General features: G+C 35.0%; 1 protein-coding gene across 6 annotated transcripts in view; it reads right to left on the bottom strand.

The window, feature by feature from the left end:
- Positions 1–20,747, bottom strand: part of AKAP7 (A-kinase anchoring protein 7) — a 92,701-nt gene that overhangs the window by 69,960 nt on the left and 1,994 nt on the right. For all 6 annotated transcript variants that reach the window (XR_011140198.1, XR_011140196.1, XR_011140197.1 and 3 more), the window contains exons 2-5: positions 19,261–19,413; positions 18,060–18,205; positions 12,668–12,804; positions 6,679–6,839 (exon numbers count right to left, since the gene is read on the bottom strand). Coding sequence is in view for 3 of the 6 variants with exons in the window: in XM_068938317.1 (XP_068794418.1) it covers positions 6,679–6,839; positions 12,668–12,804; positions 18,060–18,205; positions 19,261–19,413 (597 nt within the window). In the remaining 3 variants the exon portion in view is untranslated. The remainder of the gene's footprint in view (positions 1–6,678; positions 6,840–12,667; positions 12,805–18,059; positions 18,206–19,260; positions 19,414–20,747) is intronic.

Raw genomic sequence — 20,747 nt, 5'->3', positions numbered from 1 at the left:
TTTTAAAAAATGAAGAACCAAAAGGAAATGAAATAGTAATTCAGCACTAACAGAAGAGTAACTATTTTGCTCATGGAATACAGGCTCCCTCTCATGGTCAGAATGTAACCTGTATCATCCATCCATGAAAAAATCTGCAAGTCCTATGGGTTAAATACAGGATTCACTTATTCAGTTCTATCTGCTTTAAATAGTATTTATAATTTAATGATTGAAATGAAAGACTAAGCCAAATAATTCCTTACCTTTTCCAGATTCACTCACTACTTCAAATATTCTGTGGTGCAGCAAAAAAAATAAAGTCTCATTTAAAAGCACTAAGTTTATACTTCGGTTTTTGCTCAGGATTTCTAAAAAGATTTGGACTAAAACTGAAAGTGATTAAAATACTCCTAACAATTCAAACATAACATTTTAGATTAACATTATTTCTGGTACATAATTATATGATGCTAACGTCTTTTAAAGACTTACTAGGGAATAATTAACAAATCAGAACAAACAAAATACATATTATCTCTGCTTTTCCTAAACTCCTGTCTCTGGCAAACTTATATTTACATTGGTATTACCAGACATACACTTAACTATCTAACGATGTAGCATATTCAGATGTTACCAGTTTCGAATAAAATATTTCCATATAATTTATGGAACCAAATGGGGCCTTACAGGAAGCTAATTTGAGCTTAATATATTTTCTATTATTAGCATTATTAATTATTATTAGCGTATTAATATTTCTCCTTCAATGTCTATGTAGAACACAAGGTGAAGTAAAAATTCACCTCATAGTGTAGAAGAAACCATACATAAGCTTAAAGTAGTAAAATAGTATTTCTGTAACAAACTAAACTCGATATTGCCAAAAAAACAAACCAGCTAAAGAGCCGGTCTCTTCCACGAGCAACAGAAAGATTAACATCCTTCAGGCAATACTGTACTTCTTTCCGCCAGCTTCAGTTTTAAAATTAAAGTTTTCTAGGGACACAACATCAAAATAGTTCATAGTCAAGTTCTACAAGGAGCCAGAATAAGGTTCCGAAAATATTTCTATCAAACATACATAACCTCTCAGCAGTATACACTACAATAGCAGTCCATCAGAAAAGAGTTTCCAATATTTGCTCTTACAACTGTCTCTAACTCATGCGTTCAGGATACCACTCACAGACCAAGAATACTAGGCATAATTTTGACATACAGCCTCTTTTGAATTAATATATTAAATGCATTGCAGGAAAGGAACTGAAAGGCTCATTTGTGTTAATAAGCTTCTTTACATGAGAAGATATGTTCACTGCTTCAAGAACAGGTCCAAAAGTACTGTGTGGCATACAAGCTCAGCAGTACACCAAAATATATCTGCGTTATATAAGGAGTAGAAGTGATCACTTCTATACAAGTCATTAACCTGACTTTTTAAGTAACAAAAAACACTTTAAAACACCTTTATGGCTTTGCAATGTGTTAGATGAAACATCTAATGCATCCAAAGTGATGAAAGGTAACATAATCAGTCACTGAAGTTAAAATAATAAAAAGAAAACACTTATCCATTGTTTCCAATAGGTATGACATCAGCTGATGGTCCATAACCATGACTGGAATACAATAACCTTCTTAAAAGGTAATGAGTACAGGCCAGTTCCCAAAATAAGGCCCATCGAAACACAGGAAATTACCAGATTCAAGAAAATGTAGAAAACCATAAAAGAAAAAACTTTCCTATTATCTCTCCATATGCATATTTTATGAGCTGTGTCAATAAGCTGTGTCAGGATTTTTGTCTGTGTAGCTAAAAGTTTGGAAGTACAGCCAGAACTCATAAAATAAAACCAAGATCGCAAAAATCTGATCAAACAAATTCAGAGATATGTAAAACATAGGCAAAATTAATTAAAGGGATTGTTTCGTAAATACTCCAAACTCAAAAACATGTAAGAGCACAGGAGAGCACAGTTCTATCATGACAGGACGCAATTTTAACACCTGTAAGAAAGTGCACGTGGCTGAGGCTAACAAGAATCAAAAAGAATACCCAAATCAGTACCTGGAGGCCACAAGTAGATATAAAAGAGCTAGGAAAAATAAGAGGAGTGACATCTAAATCGTACACTATGTGCAAAAGGAAACTTGAAAGAACACACGAAGAGCGCTCAGTAAAATAAAAAGCTTTCAGCCAGAAAGAGAATTAAAGCTTACAACAGTTGTTAAAAATCAATCTGAATATCTATAAAGTATTAGGAAAACAATATGCTAAAAATATTTTTGTAAACATGCAACATTATATCAATGGATTTCTGGTTCCCAAGACTTGGGAGAAAAAAAATCATGCACATTTTCTCTCATAGCACCTACAAACCAGGTAGAGAAAAGAAGAGACAAATAAGAATTTAATTTAATGTACTTGCACCTTCCTGTGCAAATACTAAAAACTAATTCTGCTATCAAAAAAATGAGAGGTCTCAACTCTAGAATTCATATCTTCATAGTGGATTTACTGGCCTCCACCTGAATGATTTAAGATAAGATATATTACTATATTTTGAAAATTCCATACGTGAAAAAGGAAAGCAAGAAGATTCTTCAGTCAGATGAAGGATTATGCTAAATGCCGCCATGTCTGAAGGAATTCAGTCTTTTTCAGAAAACAGTTATTTAGCACAGTTTTGAACTCACACTTTTGTTTTAGTTATCTGTAAAATTCCAGTGTAGCCTGCAGGTTTAGTTGCTGCACAATCAGCCAGAAACAGTTGGACAGTAATAAAAGTGGGCAAGTTATTTTACTAATTACTTTGTGCACCTCATACTCAAGACCACTCTTTGTTGCAACAATATCGTTGCTTGCGGCAAATTGTAGCAAACGTTCAGAAAGTTCAGTTCTCATAATAAGTAGTTTCACTATAATACAGATTTATAACATGCATACAATATGAAACAGAAAAGATGAAGAACCTGCTAACCAGCATTGCATTTTTCCCAACTCAGGAAATTTCCACAGGTAACAAGACATTGATTTCTCATTCAGTTTCCACTACATCTCTCCGTCTTGCTCTCTGATTCTCCATGAGTATTAGGGATAATATTATAGATAAGCTCAGCCTTCCTGCCTGATACTGTGTTTTCCTGGACTCTATTCATGGAACCTGATTTCATTAAGACTTCTTTCCAAAGGCTAATGCAAAAGAGGAGGAAGAATGATTACAATGAAGTTCCCTTCTAATCATATATAGTTCTCATTTAGTCACAAAAGTGGTAATCACTGCTTGAAAAGCAAAACTCAAATTGCAAATACACTGAAGATTTTTCTGCTACACATCAACCTTTCAATGACCATAAAGAAGTTCCTAATTTCTGATGAGAGATCAGACACTCTTACTTTTTCCTAATTTGTTGTAGATGGAAAAAAACACCTATACTGTCATTTAAATTTCACACGTTTTAAAACCATTCAGATTACCAGTGTTACAATTCTGGCCTTTTCCAAAAACACAGCAACTTCAGTAGGAATTCTGGCCATGAAAGGACTGTCTGCTAATTCTATGTAAAACAGTATGCAAACTACAGCTGGGATGTAATTAACTTTTATAAGTACATCATTACATTAAAGGCATTACATGTCATACATTTTGGTGCGGGTGAGGGGGCTTCTAACAACTATCTGATCTGCCTGTTAAAGCATCCAAATGGATTCATTTAATATTATTTCACATCCTAAATTGTACTGCCCTGAAGGATGTCAGTAATGTTAACTAATTATCTATTTTGCCAGGTTACTTACAGCAAAGTCCTTTCAGTTAAATCTAATGAAGACACATGTAGAAATTATTTAGTATGTACTTTTCTTTCTTAACTTGTACCTCGCCATTCCACTGATTTAATATGCAACTAACCTAATTTTGGAAACACATTTGTATAATTTGCAGTGACATATAATTCCAGATGCAAAAATCTTTTTCTTGAATAGGTATTAATATGAAAACTAAATTCTCTTTCATGAAATATAGGTTATCTGTTATGAAATAATGCTAGCACTTCCAAGAAAGCCAAAAAAATACTCTGAAATCAGCAGCAATTCATAATTTACAGTTATGACAGTCAATACAAATGTTAAGGCAGGATATCCTGAAGTCATATTCGTTAAATAATTTCAGTTATTTTACCATTTTCTTCTGGTAACGTTCAGCTTCCTACCCTGTTTCAGAATTAAATTCAGATGAAATAAACATCGCTGTTCAAGTCTAGAGACTAAATAACAGGCCTAAGACCAAAAAACGATCCATGCAGCTGGCAAAAATAAGTACTGAAATGATAAGGAATATTTTTAACTAAAAAGCTGTAGCAAATAATAACAACATGCAACTCAAGTTCTAATATAAGCAAAGAATTGTCACCAGTAGGTATTAGCAAATATTATGTTCTACAAAGAAAACAATTTTGTTCTTCATTTTATAGATGGGCAACTGAGACGCAGAGGAATCAAGTGCTACAACTGAAGGGATCAGGCTTAGTCACTCCTTTCCTTATTACTTTCCCAGGAAGACTGGCAAAATTCTGATCTTACTAGGAGTTTGTCTACTGTGAAGGAATGTATAACTGAAAACTAAGGCTGAAATCTAATCTTACTTTTAAACTAATTCTGATCAAAATCTGGAAAATTAATCTAAAATGGGTAGAAAATAATTTATAACAAACTTCATTATTTCTTACAGTTAAAAGACAATTAGCTCTCTGCGTCTAGCAACTTTAATTACTTTGAAGTTCTTAATAATTTACTATAAACCTCTCAAAATCAAGAACTCCGGTCACTACCAGAAAACATTCATTTCCTTTCGTAAGAGATATGGAAATGAAGTTTATGAATTATCTGACTGTTTATAAAACAGGGTATGTACAATATTCGTCATCTTTAAAAGAAACCTAAAGATGAACTCAAAGACAGGGATAAGGAAGTGTGTCTTCCAAAGGACAGAAAAAAATGCTTGATAAATGAAATATTTGAAATAGTTATGCTATTATTCAACTGCTGAAGCCTCTCTGGAACTGTAAGTACTGTTCCTTTTCCACCGTACTGAATTTTAGAAATAATTCTCTGTCGGGAGCATCTTAAAATTCTTAAAAGCATTGCTTCTTAAAAATCACTGCCCAATAACAGCATAACCAATTCAGTGAGCTGAAAAGTTCTCTTTCATTCTCTTCTATTCACCTTTTTTCAAATGCCAGTTTAAAAAACTTAAGCGTTTTTAAAAGGTACTTCAGAAACTAAACTAATAAACTGCTAGAAGTAAGTTTTTTTCCATTTTTTCTCTGCTCTGGACTGCACAAAAGGTAGCGTGACAGCAGCAGTCTTTGCTGCTCTGCAAAATGTCCTATATGGGTTATTACACTTTTAAAAAAATGGTGTGACCCCACATTCCTCAGAGCACAAAAGATAATTCACCAATACTGAAAAACTCTTTTCAAGAGTCTTTCCAAGGAATAGTTGGAATTGCTGGGATACTTTAAAAGGACACTGATGAATTACAGATAGCACTGTTCTCTGAGACCTTCTTATTTAGCACTATAAACAATATAGCTTAAGTACTGATTTTTAGATAGATACAAAAATTCCACTCTGCTCTGCTTTGGTCTAGCTACTGTCTGCTGTTTCTCACCCGATATTTATACTCCTTTCAGTTTTTAATGCTCCTAGTGACTTTAACAACTGTATCTTTGGACACATTTTATCTGACTGGCAAAGGCAGTGGTCTAAGCTGCACTGTTAAGAATGCACTGAGAGTTTCTTGCTCTTGAAGAGCACATCAGGGTGCACATCTATAATAGCATGTGCCTGCTACATGTTTCAGTAACTTCATAATTGCCCAACAAACACAATGGATAATGAGGAAGGAATCCTCACTGAACAACACACAGAGTGGTTCTACAACAACAAGAAAAATTTCAATCTAAAGATGCATGGAATCCAACTCCCTTCTGGCAGATCAGTAATGTCTTTTTTCTGATTCCCCCTTATTCTACCAGCTCTGCAGAGAAAGGCTACATTTGACTTTATACATGTAAATAAATATATATGTGCGTATATATATATATATATACACACATACACATAGGTGTGTGTGTATATTTACACACACACACGTGGGTGTGGTCAGTTACAACTAATTCACTGAGATTTAAGAGTGATATACATTAAGTAAAGGAAGCACAAAGCTTAAGACTTGCCGGACCACAGCAAGGGAAAGAATATAACTCAGTCTCCCAGATCTTTGCTCAGCAACATGAATATATAGAGGAGAACTATGTAACTTTGCGTTAGACAAAATGCATTCGAAAATGCAGTTCTCAGAGTCAGTAGGTATAAATACACAGATTGAAAAGACTGTAAATATCAGCTGTGAAACAGCAGACATGATCTGGATCAAAACAGAGTAGAGTTTCTACAAATCTGCACCGTGTTATTTATAGATGCTAAATAAAAAGATCTCAGAGAACAGAACTGTTTGCAATTCATCAGTGTCCTTTTGAAGTATGCTGGGAAATCCATCACCTAATCCTTTTAATTGTTAAAGGTAAGTTAATGTTGATTAAATTAGCACTAATATACTCAACTTTGTGCTCCATCATTGTGCAGGGTTCAACTTGATAAAGCACTTAAACTACAAGGACAAGTAGTACCTGCTATTTCCATAAGTATAGCCGTATGATCACTTTCTGCCAACTTCACAAATCCAACTTCATTTTTGAAGTGATCAATTCCTTGAAAAGACAAATCCACAGTTTTTCCTTTTAGGAGATCTTCTACCAAGTCTTTGCTGTCTGAAAGAGCACCAACTGCTCTGTTAAGAGGAAAGAAAAATATCTATGTGCAAGTCAATATTAACACATTTACACTCCTATTCATCACTCTATTCAAAATTCTCATAGAGCTTTACTAATATCAATTGATTATCTACTTAAGTATTTTTATACTACTCCTTACCAGTGCTATCAGTATTATTTTCACCATTTTATAAAGGTAAATAGCTTCACACAACCTGCTGTAAAACCACACGAACAGTGAGGCAGACTGAGCAGCAGGTGTAATTTCTGAAACTAGTTTAACTCAGTCCTCAAAGCAACTAGACATTAAGAATACAATGTCTCTGCGGCTTTGTACGCCCAATTTAAATAAACTGCTTATTAGGAAGCAGCTGGTCTTCCATTCTTAAACATTATACTTTTGTTCATCTTCAATCTAATAAAATTGCTCAGATCACTTAACGACAACAATATTTTGCTCAATGCTCAGTTTGAAACTTCCAACTATAACTTTTTTTTCCTTTTAAAATTATCCCATACAAAAAAGTAGTCTGAATTTTATTCCTTATATTTGTTCCACTGGGGGGAAGACAATTTTCCCCATTTTCCCCTAAAAAAACAAATGTGAATCTGTACGGTGCTGGTAAAACTCCCTGTCAGCTATCTCATACTCTACTTCGCTAAAGCCTCCTGACATCTCAGCTGAATGCTCTTAAGATTCTGCCTCATTCAAAGTTACTACAGAATGTTACTTAGTATTATAAACAGAGGTTACTGACTCTTTATACATACATACACACGCATACACATTTATACATATAAAATGATACAGAAAATGACCGTTAATCTCCGAGAAATGTTAGGGAAAGAATTACTATACAAATTGATGCTTACTCTCTTTAAGAGATAAGTAGCATGCACATATAATCTACATAAGACTTAAGAAACAGGAGCAAGCCTGATAACATTTTAATAATCATTCTAATTAGCCATATTAAATACATGTACATTAAATATTTGTTTTGAACTGCACTTGTTTTGAAATGATTCATCTGGTAAATAAAATATACACACATATATATTTAGTGCCTTCTAAAAGCAGTCTCTCTCACACATTCAAACTTTTGAGTTCTGTTCAATGAAACTGAATGTAAACTTTTTATTTCACTAATCTGATGCTGACTTTTAAAACACTAGATGGCAGCAACAGCTTAAAAACTCTCAAGAGAGCTTATTTTAGTCTTTCTACAGTATCTGGAAGAAAGCAATCACCATGATTTTTGATCTCTTTCTTATCATATGAAGTAGGCTAAATTACATTCTTTATGCCTATACATTTATAAACTACCCTGTACGGTTTTCCTTTATGTTTACCAAGACAGAGTCTTGAATGAGAACTAGGCAGTTACCTGAAACTTAGGCCAGGTAAGAAAGAAGTAGTGCTAATTACACAACTGAAACTCCTTGACTAATATGCTCCTCTCATTTTTTAAATGGTTTTAATCTACAGCCTAGAAGTATTTTAGCTCCCATATGGCCATTTTAAGCAACAGTGCAACTACTTGTTCCTTGACAAAGACATAATATTTCTCTTTGCGTATAGTCTCTGCCATTTACCTACCCTTTCATCACAATTAGACAAGACTGTTCTACTGTCTCCTGTTTGTGCTATACTTGAAGACCTTTCAAAAACACCATCTAATATAGATTATACCTGTCAGATTACTTCACAGGCCACTACTTGCAGATTTCTTTACCAACATGAACCTGAAAAATCATTCCAAAACACGTACAGATATTTCACGTATACTGTGTCAAAGATTGCGGTGACTTTCAAGTAGTGAATCATGCAGACAGCTAAAATCTATCTCTGAATTTCTTGCATCTGAGAACTGGTACACAAAGAGCCTTCAGCCCTGGAAAGCTTTGTTCCCCAACTGAACGAAGATTTATATTTCCATACCATAGGGTAGGCTGCAGAAATCACTGACCAGCTCAACTCTACCTCATGAGGTCTGTGAAAGGTCAATTCAAATAGTGCAGTGCACTTTCAATCTAGCACTGTGTCACTGAAAATTTAGTTCTGTTTTTTATTTCATATATAACCTTGTAAATGCAGTAAAATATTTAGAGAAATTGTTATCATATCACTCTAGCATATTTTTTATTTTTGTATTCTATCAGTCATTTATAACATCTAATCATTGCTTTGTAAGAATAGAGCATAGGGGCAAACATTACCCCTGACTTCAACAGTAATAAACAGAACAGTGGTATTTTCTTGTCATCGCATACTCAAGTAGTATTTACAATGTCTAAAATAATTTATTCTGATCAAAGCACACTAACATAGAAACATGGCATCGTTACACTCAGTGGCATTGTTACACTCAGTACTCTCAGTTAGACGGTACACCAACCCAAAGGGATAACAAGAAAGCTTACAAGTATTTTACTCCAAACTGAGGTGAAGAAATAACAAAAGGAAAAAAAACAAAATATTCTAAGTATATACAAATGAAGATTGCAGAAGCAGTGCCTCTTGTTTTCTGCATTGCTGTAATGTAAACATTAAAGTACTTAAAATTTACCTAAGTTCTTGTTAGAAATTAGCTGAATTGTTCACTTAGAATTCTTGTTAGAAAAAGCAACCTTACGAAAAAAGCCAAACTGAATCCTTTCAGCTCTCGTATTTATAATGAAAAGGTCAGATTCTCAGAGTCTTTGACAAATAACATGCAAGATGGACTGCGACACTACACTCTGGTAATGAAGGTATTTACTGGGAAGGCAAGACTCGTAATTTCTAGTACCTGATCCCATGGCTGCATACGCATGTTACATTAAAGTAAATGGATAAAATACACCTAGGTTGTTAGCATAAATTAGAAGTCTTTCCTTTGAAGGGAGCGCTGTTATGATCATCTTTGCAGGTTTTTTTGCTTTTCTAAATCTCATATTCTTGATTTCATATAGTTTTACAAAAAGGATGCAAAGCGCATTCATGGAGGCTAGATTATAGCCTATCAGTTAGGAAACCTGCATGGGAATTGCAGGTGTGGATTCCCTTAGAAGGGAGACGTCTATAGAACTTTGGGGCCACTTTCAGGGCCAAAGCTGTATGTACTGAAATACCACATAAAGGGAACACCATTCCTATCACCACTTTGTATTCTCTGTTTTCGAACTGAAGTTGCTGCTATACTTTGTATTACATTCAACACCATTTAAAACATTCTTATCACACATTTGGACTTCAAATAACCTTCAACACATTTCATTTCTGCATAGACAGAGATGTGCATTACTGTGCACATACAGTAGAAAAAATGTAGATATAAGTAACTAATGGATCCAAACTCAAGGATCTGTGAACTCTCAGATGCCTACTTACTGGATGCAGTTTGTTTGAAGGATTACTGTAACCCTACATTACACACAGGTTCTTTTGTCAGTCTGGATCTTGATTTCTTTCCCTTAACTTGTTATCAAAAATCGGCGAAGCAAAGAAAGTAAAAATCAGCTTTTTACTCTTCAAGTTCTCCCAAAATATTAAACAGAAAACATTAACTAGGAAAAAATAAGAATCACAAATAATAGAAAATGTAATCTAGAATACCTGAAGATAGCTGAGCTAGATACCTGCAGGAGGCACCTGGCCAGGGAAGGGGCGAATCACTGAGGGAGCTGCTGCTGACTAGAGGACGGGTCCTGAGTGCCTGGACTGTGGAGTTCTGCTGGGAGAGGCAGAGAAGAGCTCCATCAGTAAGTGCTGGGGTGACAGTCAGACAGTGAGAGCCAAAAAGGAGCTCAAGGAGTCAGAAGATACTGAATCTGGGGACATTTGTTTTGACAAGCTGCCCAGGACTCTCTAAAAAGTATTAATGAAGAGGCATACTGGCGCGCAAGCTCTCCCTTCACGTTCCCTTCTAAAAGGTTAATGCTTAAACTCTTCCAAAAAGAAACCTTGCTGACACAGTTGATGGTTGTTCTCATCAGCTTTCAGGTGCTACCGCTGCTCGCTCACCGCTCAGGGTAGAAGGAAGCTGCTACACACACTCCAGGAGACAAAAGGATCATGCAGAAGAGAGCAAGTCCAGCAGATCCTGAATTCTTTGGTTTCCTTTCTATTTTTTGTTACCAGCTATCTGTTTCTCTCCCTTCAGATCAGTATTGTAGAAGAAGGCTGACAGACTCTGGCTGACATCCTCAATGGAGAGATAAGAGGATAGAGGCCTGAAGGATTTAGTATTACAACATTCAAGAAAACAGGTGTGAAAAACAACCAGGGCAATTGGCTTAGATATACTGGTATGTTGTTATTTTTAGCTGTGTTAAAAGTTTTCAGCCACAATACTTCCTATGTATTAGGAGTATGCCTTTGACTACCAAATTGTTTCTACAGTCTGTCATTGATTCGGGCTTTCTTATGAGCAATCTGTAGTTTAACAGCCAAACTTTCTGGGGAAAAGAATGATTCAACACATGCGCTTACTATTAGACATACTATTTTGTAACAACATTACAATATCCAAAGCTATGTCTCACTGCAGTTATTAAATATTTGACCTAGATAAGTCAGTGTATGGACTGCACGCCTCCCACTGCAGAGAAAGCCAGTAAGATATTATGACACAGGGCCCTTAAAAAGAACTCATCTGGGGGGAGATGAAAAAGTAAGGCTTCTCTTTCACGGCATTACAAGGATCTGATAAATCTGGATTCATGAGCAAACCCTCACAAAACTGATACATAAGCAATGGAGGAATCTCAGACGTTCTTTTAATCCCGGCAGACCATTCAGCAGCATTTGGTTACTGTAACAGAGCATTATGCAAAAGTGTTTGCAATCTCAATTCTGCAACTACAGGGCACAACTACAGAAATGTCATATATGTAGGCCACTGGGTATCATATCTAAATAGAAGATGCATACCTGGTCAGGGAAAGTCTGTGTAAAGCAAGACTATGAAATGCAAAACAAGTTTTCATTTCAAATCAAAATTACAGCTAGGTAAACAAAGTATTACTGTGAACATTCATAAATTACAACTATATAGATAGGCTTAAAAGAGCGTGAACATCTTCTTATTAACCATACATTAAAGTAGGCTTATCAGATGGCAGTACAGCATGAGATAAACAGTAAAATACACTTTTTTTAAAAGCAGTCACATCTCACATTTATACACATACATGATGTGATAATATAATACACAACTTTTCTACCTTTTGCATGATCAAAAACTCAGCTATATCACTGAAGCAATATAAAAATCATGCTTTCAGTAAGGCCTAATAGCCACCTCTTTTCTAGTCTACTTACATTTCAACTTGAGTATACTAAATTCATCTAATCCCATGAAACAACTCTAACGACATGAAGCATTAGCTTGTAGCTAAGGCTTACTTCATTGAAGTCTTTCAATGACAGTTACTAATTTGCCCTATAATATTCTGAGCTATGAAATACTGAAGCTTCATATACTGAGCTTCAATACATAGCTTCATATACTGAGCTATGAAATTCTGAAAGTTCCCCTAACTGTTAATCTGTTTAACACCCCCTACATCAAAAGATTGTTTTGAAATAATTACTTCAGCAAACCTGAAAATTGTGCATGCAAGTTCAGGACACAGTCTGAAGAATGAAAGAAAAAAGCGTGTCCTGTGCCCAGCTCATGACATCTCACCATAACTTAAAAAAGCTAATAATTGAGACTAGCAATTTAAGAATAACATTAATAAAATATTCAGTAACCCTAGTAATGACAGAAAATAAGCATTAGTTACCCCTTCTAATATTTTTATGAACTCCACCAACAAAACCATTTGTATATACTTAGTTTAAAAGCAAAATACCTACGTGCTAACTTCTTCTTTACTGGATAAATGCATCACCAACAGTGTGACATGCAACGACCCACAGTGAACCATTGCTTTGGAAAGCCTGTGATCCTTTTGTATTATTGTGTCTTGGACAGCCTGAACACCGCTAGTAATCTGGGAGGAAAGAAATACACAGAAATAACAGTTAGCAATGACAGTTGCCATACCCCATAATGCAAGTGAATAAGAAAGCACACAAACTGAAATTAAACATTTACGTAAACCCTTCTAGCAGAAAAAGTTTCATGCTCTGATGAAGTTTCATGCTCTAATTGGCCTGAGTAAACTCAAAGTAGGTGGAAACAGAGCGATTAGTAAATAGCTGGTCATTCCCCCATCACATCTCAATAGCAGCTTGCAGCCAGAAGTATGACAAATTAAGATAATTCAGTTTTGCACTGCAGTAGTCCAAATCAGAGACTTCTTCAAGGACTTTCTCCACCCTCTCTGCCAAACTTTATGTTGTTATGGGCAGAACTGTCTCAAACCAGAAAGAGCTCTTCGCAGGATCAGGCTCGTAGGAAACAGAGGAATTTTCATTACATAATTTATATCTGATTTACAATTCTGAGTATGCTGTCTGAGAGAGATATCATTTATATACTCTCTTCAAATATATTTTAAAGAATTTCTGCACAACATTTATACAGTTATAATACCATCACTCTTTTTCTTTAAAAGCACTTGATTTACATTTTCTTCTTCAGAAATTACTCGTATAGTTACATGTTTTATAAAGTGTATCCAAAAAAGTTTACTGTGCTTGCCATTACAGTAATCCAGTTGTAGTTATTTAAAAGAACCTGCAAAAAAGCTTGAGTATGTTAGTCAAAATTAAAATCAAACCCAAAAAGCTTGGCCCTTTGATAAAATGCGTGATTTCTTAAATGATGGAAGGCAAAAATACTACAGACAAATCAGTTTGGGTGTATATAAAAGAATCATTTAGAAAACTTCAATCTGATTTTTCATTAAAACTCACTGGGGAATGCTGTATAAATATACTGTACATATTGACTTTCATAACATAAGCACAAGTCACTTTTAGGTCAAAAAAAAGCCATGATATATTTTACTAATTCTATTAATCACAATGAGCATATAAATTTAAAAAAAAAAAAAGCACAATCTAATAGCAATGGTCAGTACCATTGGGACGCACGCTCTTAAGACAAGTTTTGCCATGCAGGAGTTTTACTTGACGTGCCACATACGTTTAAGTAGTGCCATATAAATAAAACCAAATAATAACTGAAAGGGACCAACTCAGAGGAGGAAGGGAGAAGAGAGGTAAAATAACTTGCCAAAAAAAAAAATCTTCAAAATCAGAAGTGTCTTAGGTAGTTAAGATATATGAAAAAAAAGGTGCCAACACTCATCATAAATCATGTTGCAATAAGACCATCTTCCTTTACAAGTCAGAACTTATCTTATCCTAGATAAATGAGACTTTTATCGTATTCTCAGATGCAGGAAAAATGTAACGCACATTTAAACAAAACATTACACCAGTAAATATAATCCCTAATAATTACAACGTAGTGACTACATAAAACAAAGATGCAGTTATCCAGCAAAGAAAAAAATCCTAAATTTCAAAAATGAATGGTCTCTGACATCAATTACAATCTTATTCCATTTTCAACTATTGTTTCTAAATTTAATGTGCAGGTGCAGAACCTGAGAGCTGGCAAAGGAAAAATGTAAGTGCAAACGCACAAGCCCATCAGAATACAGAAGACGGGCGCTAAGAGTTTGGAACTGTGCTATCATAGCAATAAGATCATCCTAGCGGTAAAAAGAGATCAGTGCTATTCAGCAGTCAGATTTTCAGCCAATGCCTTACAGCCCCTCAGCCATATACTTTCCTGCTCATGGTGCCTCTAAGTCCCCTCCTGCTCGTGTCCTGAACTCCCTGCACTACCCTCAGCTCCTGTCACATACTTCAGTTCTGGCTCGGACAAGAAGCAGCACATGCTATGGCTAACTCTCAGCTATATGGGGTTGACTGACTAATGAACATGCATATGCATTCACTGGTCATCTGGCAGGTCTAAAAGAATAGGCAATTGTCGTTCTCACCACAAGCCTTTAACTCAGCAAGCATGTTTCTCCAAGGCTCTCTCTTTTATGCAACCATCGCTTCCACAAAAACTGCAGGTAATTAGCCCCTCCCAGATGTCAATCTTGTTATCCAAATTTGGACAAGAGGTACAAAACCCACAAAGGGGGTTAAAACAAGGCAAACAGATAGGAAAACTCACAAGTGTGTAAGCTCCATTAGGAAACCAACTTAATGAATAATATACCCTTGGAATAAGATTAATTCCAAAGATGGTTGGATAGCAGTTTCAGAGACAAGCTATTGCTAAACACACCAGAAAAGTATAAAATGAGCTGCCCTTTCACTAATAAAAGCAAAACAGAAAGAAGACAGAATATGTTCTCTCTCTCTCTCTCTCTCTCTCCCTCTGGGAAAAGTCATAAAATTCTAAACAATCTACACTTTTTGGGGGGAAAAAAAGCTCAAATATATTTTTGTGAATTTTGAGACATTGTTACTAGAATTTATTTTTGTGTGCGTTCTTCCAGAAGTTACGTGATCAAAATGTAATACAACAGTTGCAGAGTAGCCATCACTATGCAGAATCTAACTTCTGATTCCTTCTGTTTTCTTCAATAAATATAAGGTGAAATTAACTGTCAAGTGCAATGAATTTAAATTACACAAACCAGGACTCTTCCTACTTCTCTGTAATAACTAGTTATGATCCACTGTATAAATACCTAAAGTGCTATATAACCACCAATTTACAGTACATTTCAAAGTTTTATGCTAAATTTCATCTGCTACCGTACTGACCATTTCATTTAATCTGAGATTTCATAACTTAAGCAAAAGAAACGTCCAAGAGTAGACCATACCCACCCATTCCCTTCTCAGATTATTTTTAAAATTGCCCCAAAACAAGGACCCTAATACTGATTTCAAGGTCACCTCACCCATTGCTTACAATATATTACCCTGAAGAATAATGAAATAACTTAGTTTTGCTTCTTGCAAGAACACTACTAGGAAGTGACTATAAAGGCTGTAAGCTTTAAATATTTAACAGATTAACTGTACCTAATTATGATCAAGACTGAAGGACCCTGAAAGAGTAAATTTACCAACTGATAACATATTAGATGAGACATAGCTTAAAAATAAATTACCAAAAAAGGCTATATTTATAATCATTCGTTTAACTATTTTTACAAAAGTAATAATACAAAGTTCAGCCTGAATTCAAAATTAAAGGACCATCTGAAGATTCAAAACATAACTAAATGAAAACAAGAAAAATGTTTAATTTCCGAGAAGGACAGTTCATTAAGTATTTCCAGAAATATCCCTTACTACAAAATGCTCTTGGTGTAAAACTTTAAGATACTACCTATAGTATGAAGAAAGACTACAAGCACCTAAAATACTTTGCTAGAATAAAATTAGATCCTCACAAAAGAAAAGTACCACTAGTTATTACCAGCTTCCCTCTGGCTATCAAGACACCAGGTGTTTAGGTCTAAATTTTAGCTAATGCTGCCTGTACACATTCCAATGTTTATTTTCTACTTTCAGAACAACTTTACATCCAAGGCAAGTAGAAACAAAAAGTTATAGTGAAGTCTTGGAATTCTCAAATGCTTTGAGACTTAATATACTTGTTCCTTCACCTCTGTAAATGACAGGAAATTGTAATTACTAAATACATGACATACAAAAAGCATGCATAGTTAAGATTTTTCCACTCAGTCAACAACTCAAAATAGTAACAGTTGTGACCAGCAACTGTCAATTATCAGATTATATACCCCCTACTTTATTCTTGCAATTGTTGAATCATGAGAGATGACAGGAAGAAGAGATATTTCAGAGTAAGATGACATAAAAGGTCTCCCAAGTTATTTGGGTCAGGGTCTCCTGGAATTTTATAAAACAAGTCTCTATAATCTCTTTTTCATGTAAAGTTTTTCAAAGAATCAAAGACTACACTATAATTTTCAGATCTAGTTTGCTTTTATTTTCATTTCAGATTCTCTCAATCTCTGACTTTCTCAGAGGATGGGTAGCATAGGGTAGGATAAGTTAAAAATCACCTGGGAGATATCTGCTGACAATAAAAAACAAATCTGAACTAGGAAATGGTGGTAAAGTGGTGGGTTTAACATTTAAACATAATACACCTACTTTCCTTGCTGAAGACACAGAAGTTATCACAACAGCCATATCAGACAGGTCCCACAGCATATAAGCAATCATCCTCATCTACTATTAGGTCAAATGAAACAACATGTACTAACTACAAGAAAACAGATTTTCTTAAAGAGTGCACTGCCCTTATCCAATTCATTTGAAAGGCATCTGATTAAAACAATAGCTCTTTTATATTTTAAATACGATGATATATTTCACTGGAAAGTTGTTAAACTACTAATTGCCTAGTTAAAAAAGCAATGGATTCAATTTTAAACAAAGATGTTTTATTCTTGTACATAAAATTGAAAAAGGGATGAAGAAGTGAATTTCTCTTCTGAGATGCTGCCTTTGTAGTAAAGGGATATCTCCTGGTGCATTTAGTTCTTGTACAGGTCAACTGTCTCACAGATAGAGGAAACAACAACTTATGGTTAAAAGTCTAATTTTTTTTTCTGCTAGTGCTGCAAAGTCTTTCTGCAGAACCAACAGCAGGATCAGGACTAAAGCAGACATTGTTACTCAAATTAAAATTTGACTAAGGTAAATAATAAATCCCTAAAACATACCTTCTCCTTCACTAAAACAAAAACAAGAAAACTGAAAATAGGAATTTACAATGAATAAATAGCTTGAACTGAGATGATTTCTTTGTTAGGAACTATGCATTGAAGTGAAATTCTCAGTTTTTAAGCAATATAAGAGTATGAAACTTCAAGAGCTTAGAATGCATTGTTACATAAAATAAATTCGTACCTCTAAGGAATGCTAAAAATATATTGCTAGGGATTTTCCTGTTTAAATAAAACGAAATGACAAAATAACCAGTACTGGAAACCAAGTATAGAGGGGAAAATTTAAACCAACTTCAATCAAAATTATGTAAAAACCATAAAACTGACAAATTTAATGCAGAGAGGAATGTTTTTCTCTAATCTTTTCCAGATAAACCTTTTTATTCACAAAAATGGTCAGAAATAAAAAGTCACTATTTGAATAGAAGGCTAATGTTCTTTCAAAAATACTTGAAAACAATTTATTTTGCTCAAGATCAGACACTGTTTTTTATAAATACAAGCACATGCTGAAATAATTTTGGTTATACTAAATTAGTATAATACAAGAATATTACCTCTGGATTAGTAATTGGAATAGAAATGAAATAATTTGGCTGAGATTGTTTTTTCTTTTTCTTCTTTCTCTCACTATCTTCTTCATTTTCTCTTCCAGTAGTCCTCTTTCTTTTCTTTTTTATATTTACTTCAGAGGTTGAACGTACTGAAGAAAAGAAAAAAAAAAAACTACAGTCAGCATGCAGACAAATCAGAACAAGCATATACTTTAAATCCTGCCAACAGGAGCTGGACTTCAGTCAGCTGACGGGAGAACATCTTCCCAGGCATCTGATGTGCCTGTGCGCTGAGCTGTCTGATTGGGATGCCACTCCAACTTGAAGTTAACATTGTCATGCCAGTAGAGTACTGTACTTGAACAGCCAATACCTCTAAACAGGGCCTACTGGCTGCTAACCGAGACATACAATTTTCAAACAACTCCTGGCACATAACCAACTCGCACTGTAGAGGAATAAGTCCGCTGTTGTCTCTGCTTGAACATGGACATGAGCTTATAGCAAAGGGGTTAATGTTAAGCTCCAAACCCCATGCACATTGCATTTTGACACATAATACAAGACAATACATATGTTTATTAAAGGAAAAAAGTTGTATTAGATTAGGACTGGCTAACCTACAGATCACAGATCAAACCCATCCCAGAAGAAAATTTCATCCAACCTAGACCTATTCTCTACCTCCACCTTTTCTGAAGACCCCTTCCAACATGAGGAAAGAAAGGTGCATGTGCTCAGCTCTTCCAGTGTTTCATAAATTATTTTCTCCCAGCTTATTTCCGCAAAACTTTGTAGATTCTTTCCCATCATGCAGCCTGATGCATCTCCATCAGCTGATGAGATTGCAGGCATCCACTGTCCAATTATAGGTGCATTTCTAGCCATGTGTTGGGAACACACATGTTAGAAGACAGCTTATAAAACCCATCATTTGAGAAGCTTACATAGAGTAATATAAACAGGCATATGAGATGCCTCCATCCTGTGACTCATTTCTGCGATGGACCACAGAATGGTAAATTTTAGTATGGTCAACTATTTGCAGGACTGAGTACTAATAACAGACTCCGGACTTGAGTCTGTTCTCAGTTAGGCTCCATTCCAAACAAACGGCCTACCTCTACATGTCAGCTGACAGGATCAAGAATTGATTGTGTGATACATCTATGCTTTTACACTACTTTTGTTTAAATATACTTACTGGCAAATTCATCTTCAATATCTATGTTGACAAATGGCATTTCTACCATCAGAGAGTCTATAGAAAAAGCAGAAGCACATTGTTCTTTTCTCTCTTCTATGCTTTCTTTATTCTCTTTAAAAATTTTCTTCTCCAGTACATTTTCCAGCCCATCTGTAATATATTTAAAACAACACAACGGGTCTTAGATTTCAATACAAACAACTAAGAGACAGTGCACACAGGCAAAGTACAAAGTATATGTTTCTCTGTTTATCAACCAATAAATACTGACATATAGCCCCCTTAAGAATGCTACTGTTCTTCCTGTGTCAGCACATCAGCAAAAACGCTTCAACACTGTGTGAAGTAGAGAGAAAGGGATTTCAGCCTTCTACTTTTGGTAACACATGTTTTTGTTCAGTTGTAAGTAAAGGCAAATATGTGCAAAAAAAATTTCACATAGAGCGTTAGAAGTCTTTAGCCGTCACCTGAAGTTCACTATAGATAACAGTAACAACAAATGAACGTCAATGTAGATAAACAACGACAAATGACTTTCAATATAACCACATGGAAAACGAGGCAAAAAGGAGCAGAAAGGGAACCTTCCATTTACATATAAAAACAATGAGTTCTCAGATGACTATATCATTCAGGAACGAGATGATTACTCTCTTCCTCTTCTTGCAGATATACACAGCACGGTGTGCTACAGACAACAGTGATCTGAACCTGTGGTTCTAAAAAGTTAAATTTTAGCATTTAAGCTAAAAAAGGAACCAATGTAACTCACAATTCATTTTGCATGTATAAGGATTTATAGATATACACATACACAGATCTATCTTCTAGCAGTACCACAATTAAACTAAAAAGCTATAAAAAGTCCCTCTGCACTCCCTCAAAGAGTACTAACTATGCATGAGTCATTTCCATATATAACTTATACCTTAAAAAATAAAATACTAAAATCTCCTCTAGCATATTTCATAAAAAATTTGGACATAATCAGAGATCCAGCAATATTCCTTTGGGACAACTCCACAATGGGATTACTGTAGTGGAAGAAGCGTTACGTCAGAATTCAGTTTATCACAGGACAGCTCATTACTACAGACAATACACTTTCAAAGCTCCTCTTGTGACCAGTGCCGATATTCCAAATCTGCCCCAAGGGGAAAATCTGGCAGCAAAAGTGCGTATTATGTTCTCGTGGCATGCAAAACTACATTGCATGTATGCAATGGTACAGACTCAACCTGGGTTATTATCACCCTGGAGAGATTTCTTGCATATATCATTTTGTGCTAGGGAAGATAATTAATAGAACAATCTGATTAAGGGCTAACTCATTTCAGCCTGAAGTAGGGAGGCATAAATCACTCTGTGGTTGTAGCCTGACACCTCAAGTTATGCCAGAGGCTGTTAAAGAGAATAAGTATTTAGACTGGTTGCTAGTTCCCCCTGCAGACACTAAAGAATCATGCAGAACAAAGAGATTTTAA

Source organism: Struthio camelus, chromosome 3 (genome assembly GCF_040807025.1).
Source record: "Struthio camelus isolate bStrCam1 chromosome 3, bStrCam1.hap1, whole genome shotgun sequence".
In the NCBI taxonomy this organism is placed as follows: domain Eukaryota; kingdom Metazoa; phylum Chordata; class Aves; order Struthioniformes; family Struthionidae; genus Struthio; species Struthio camelus.
The sequence above is the reverse complement of the archived record's forward strand: the minus strand, read 5'-3'. Positions and strand labels throughout refer to the sequence as shown.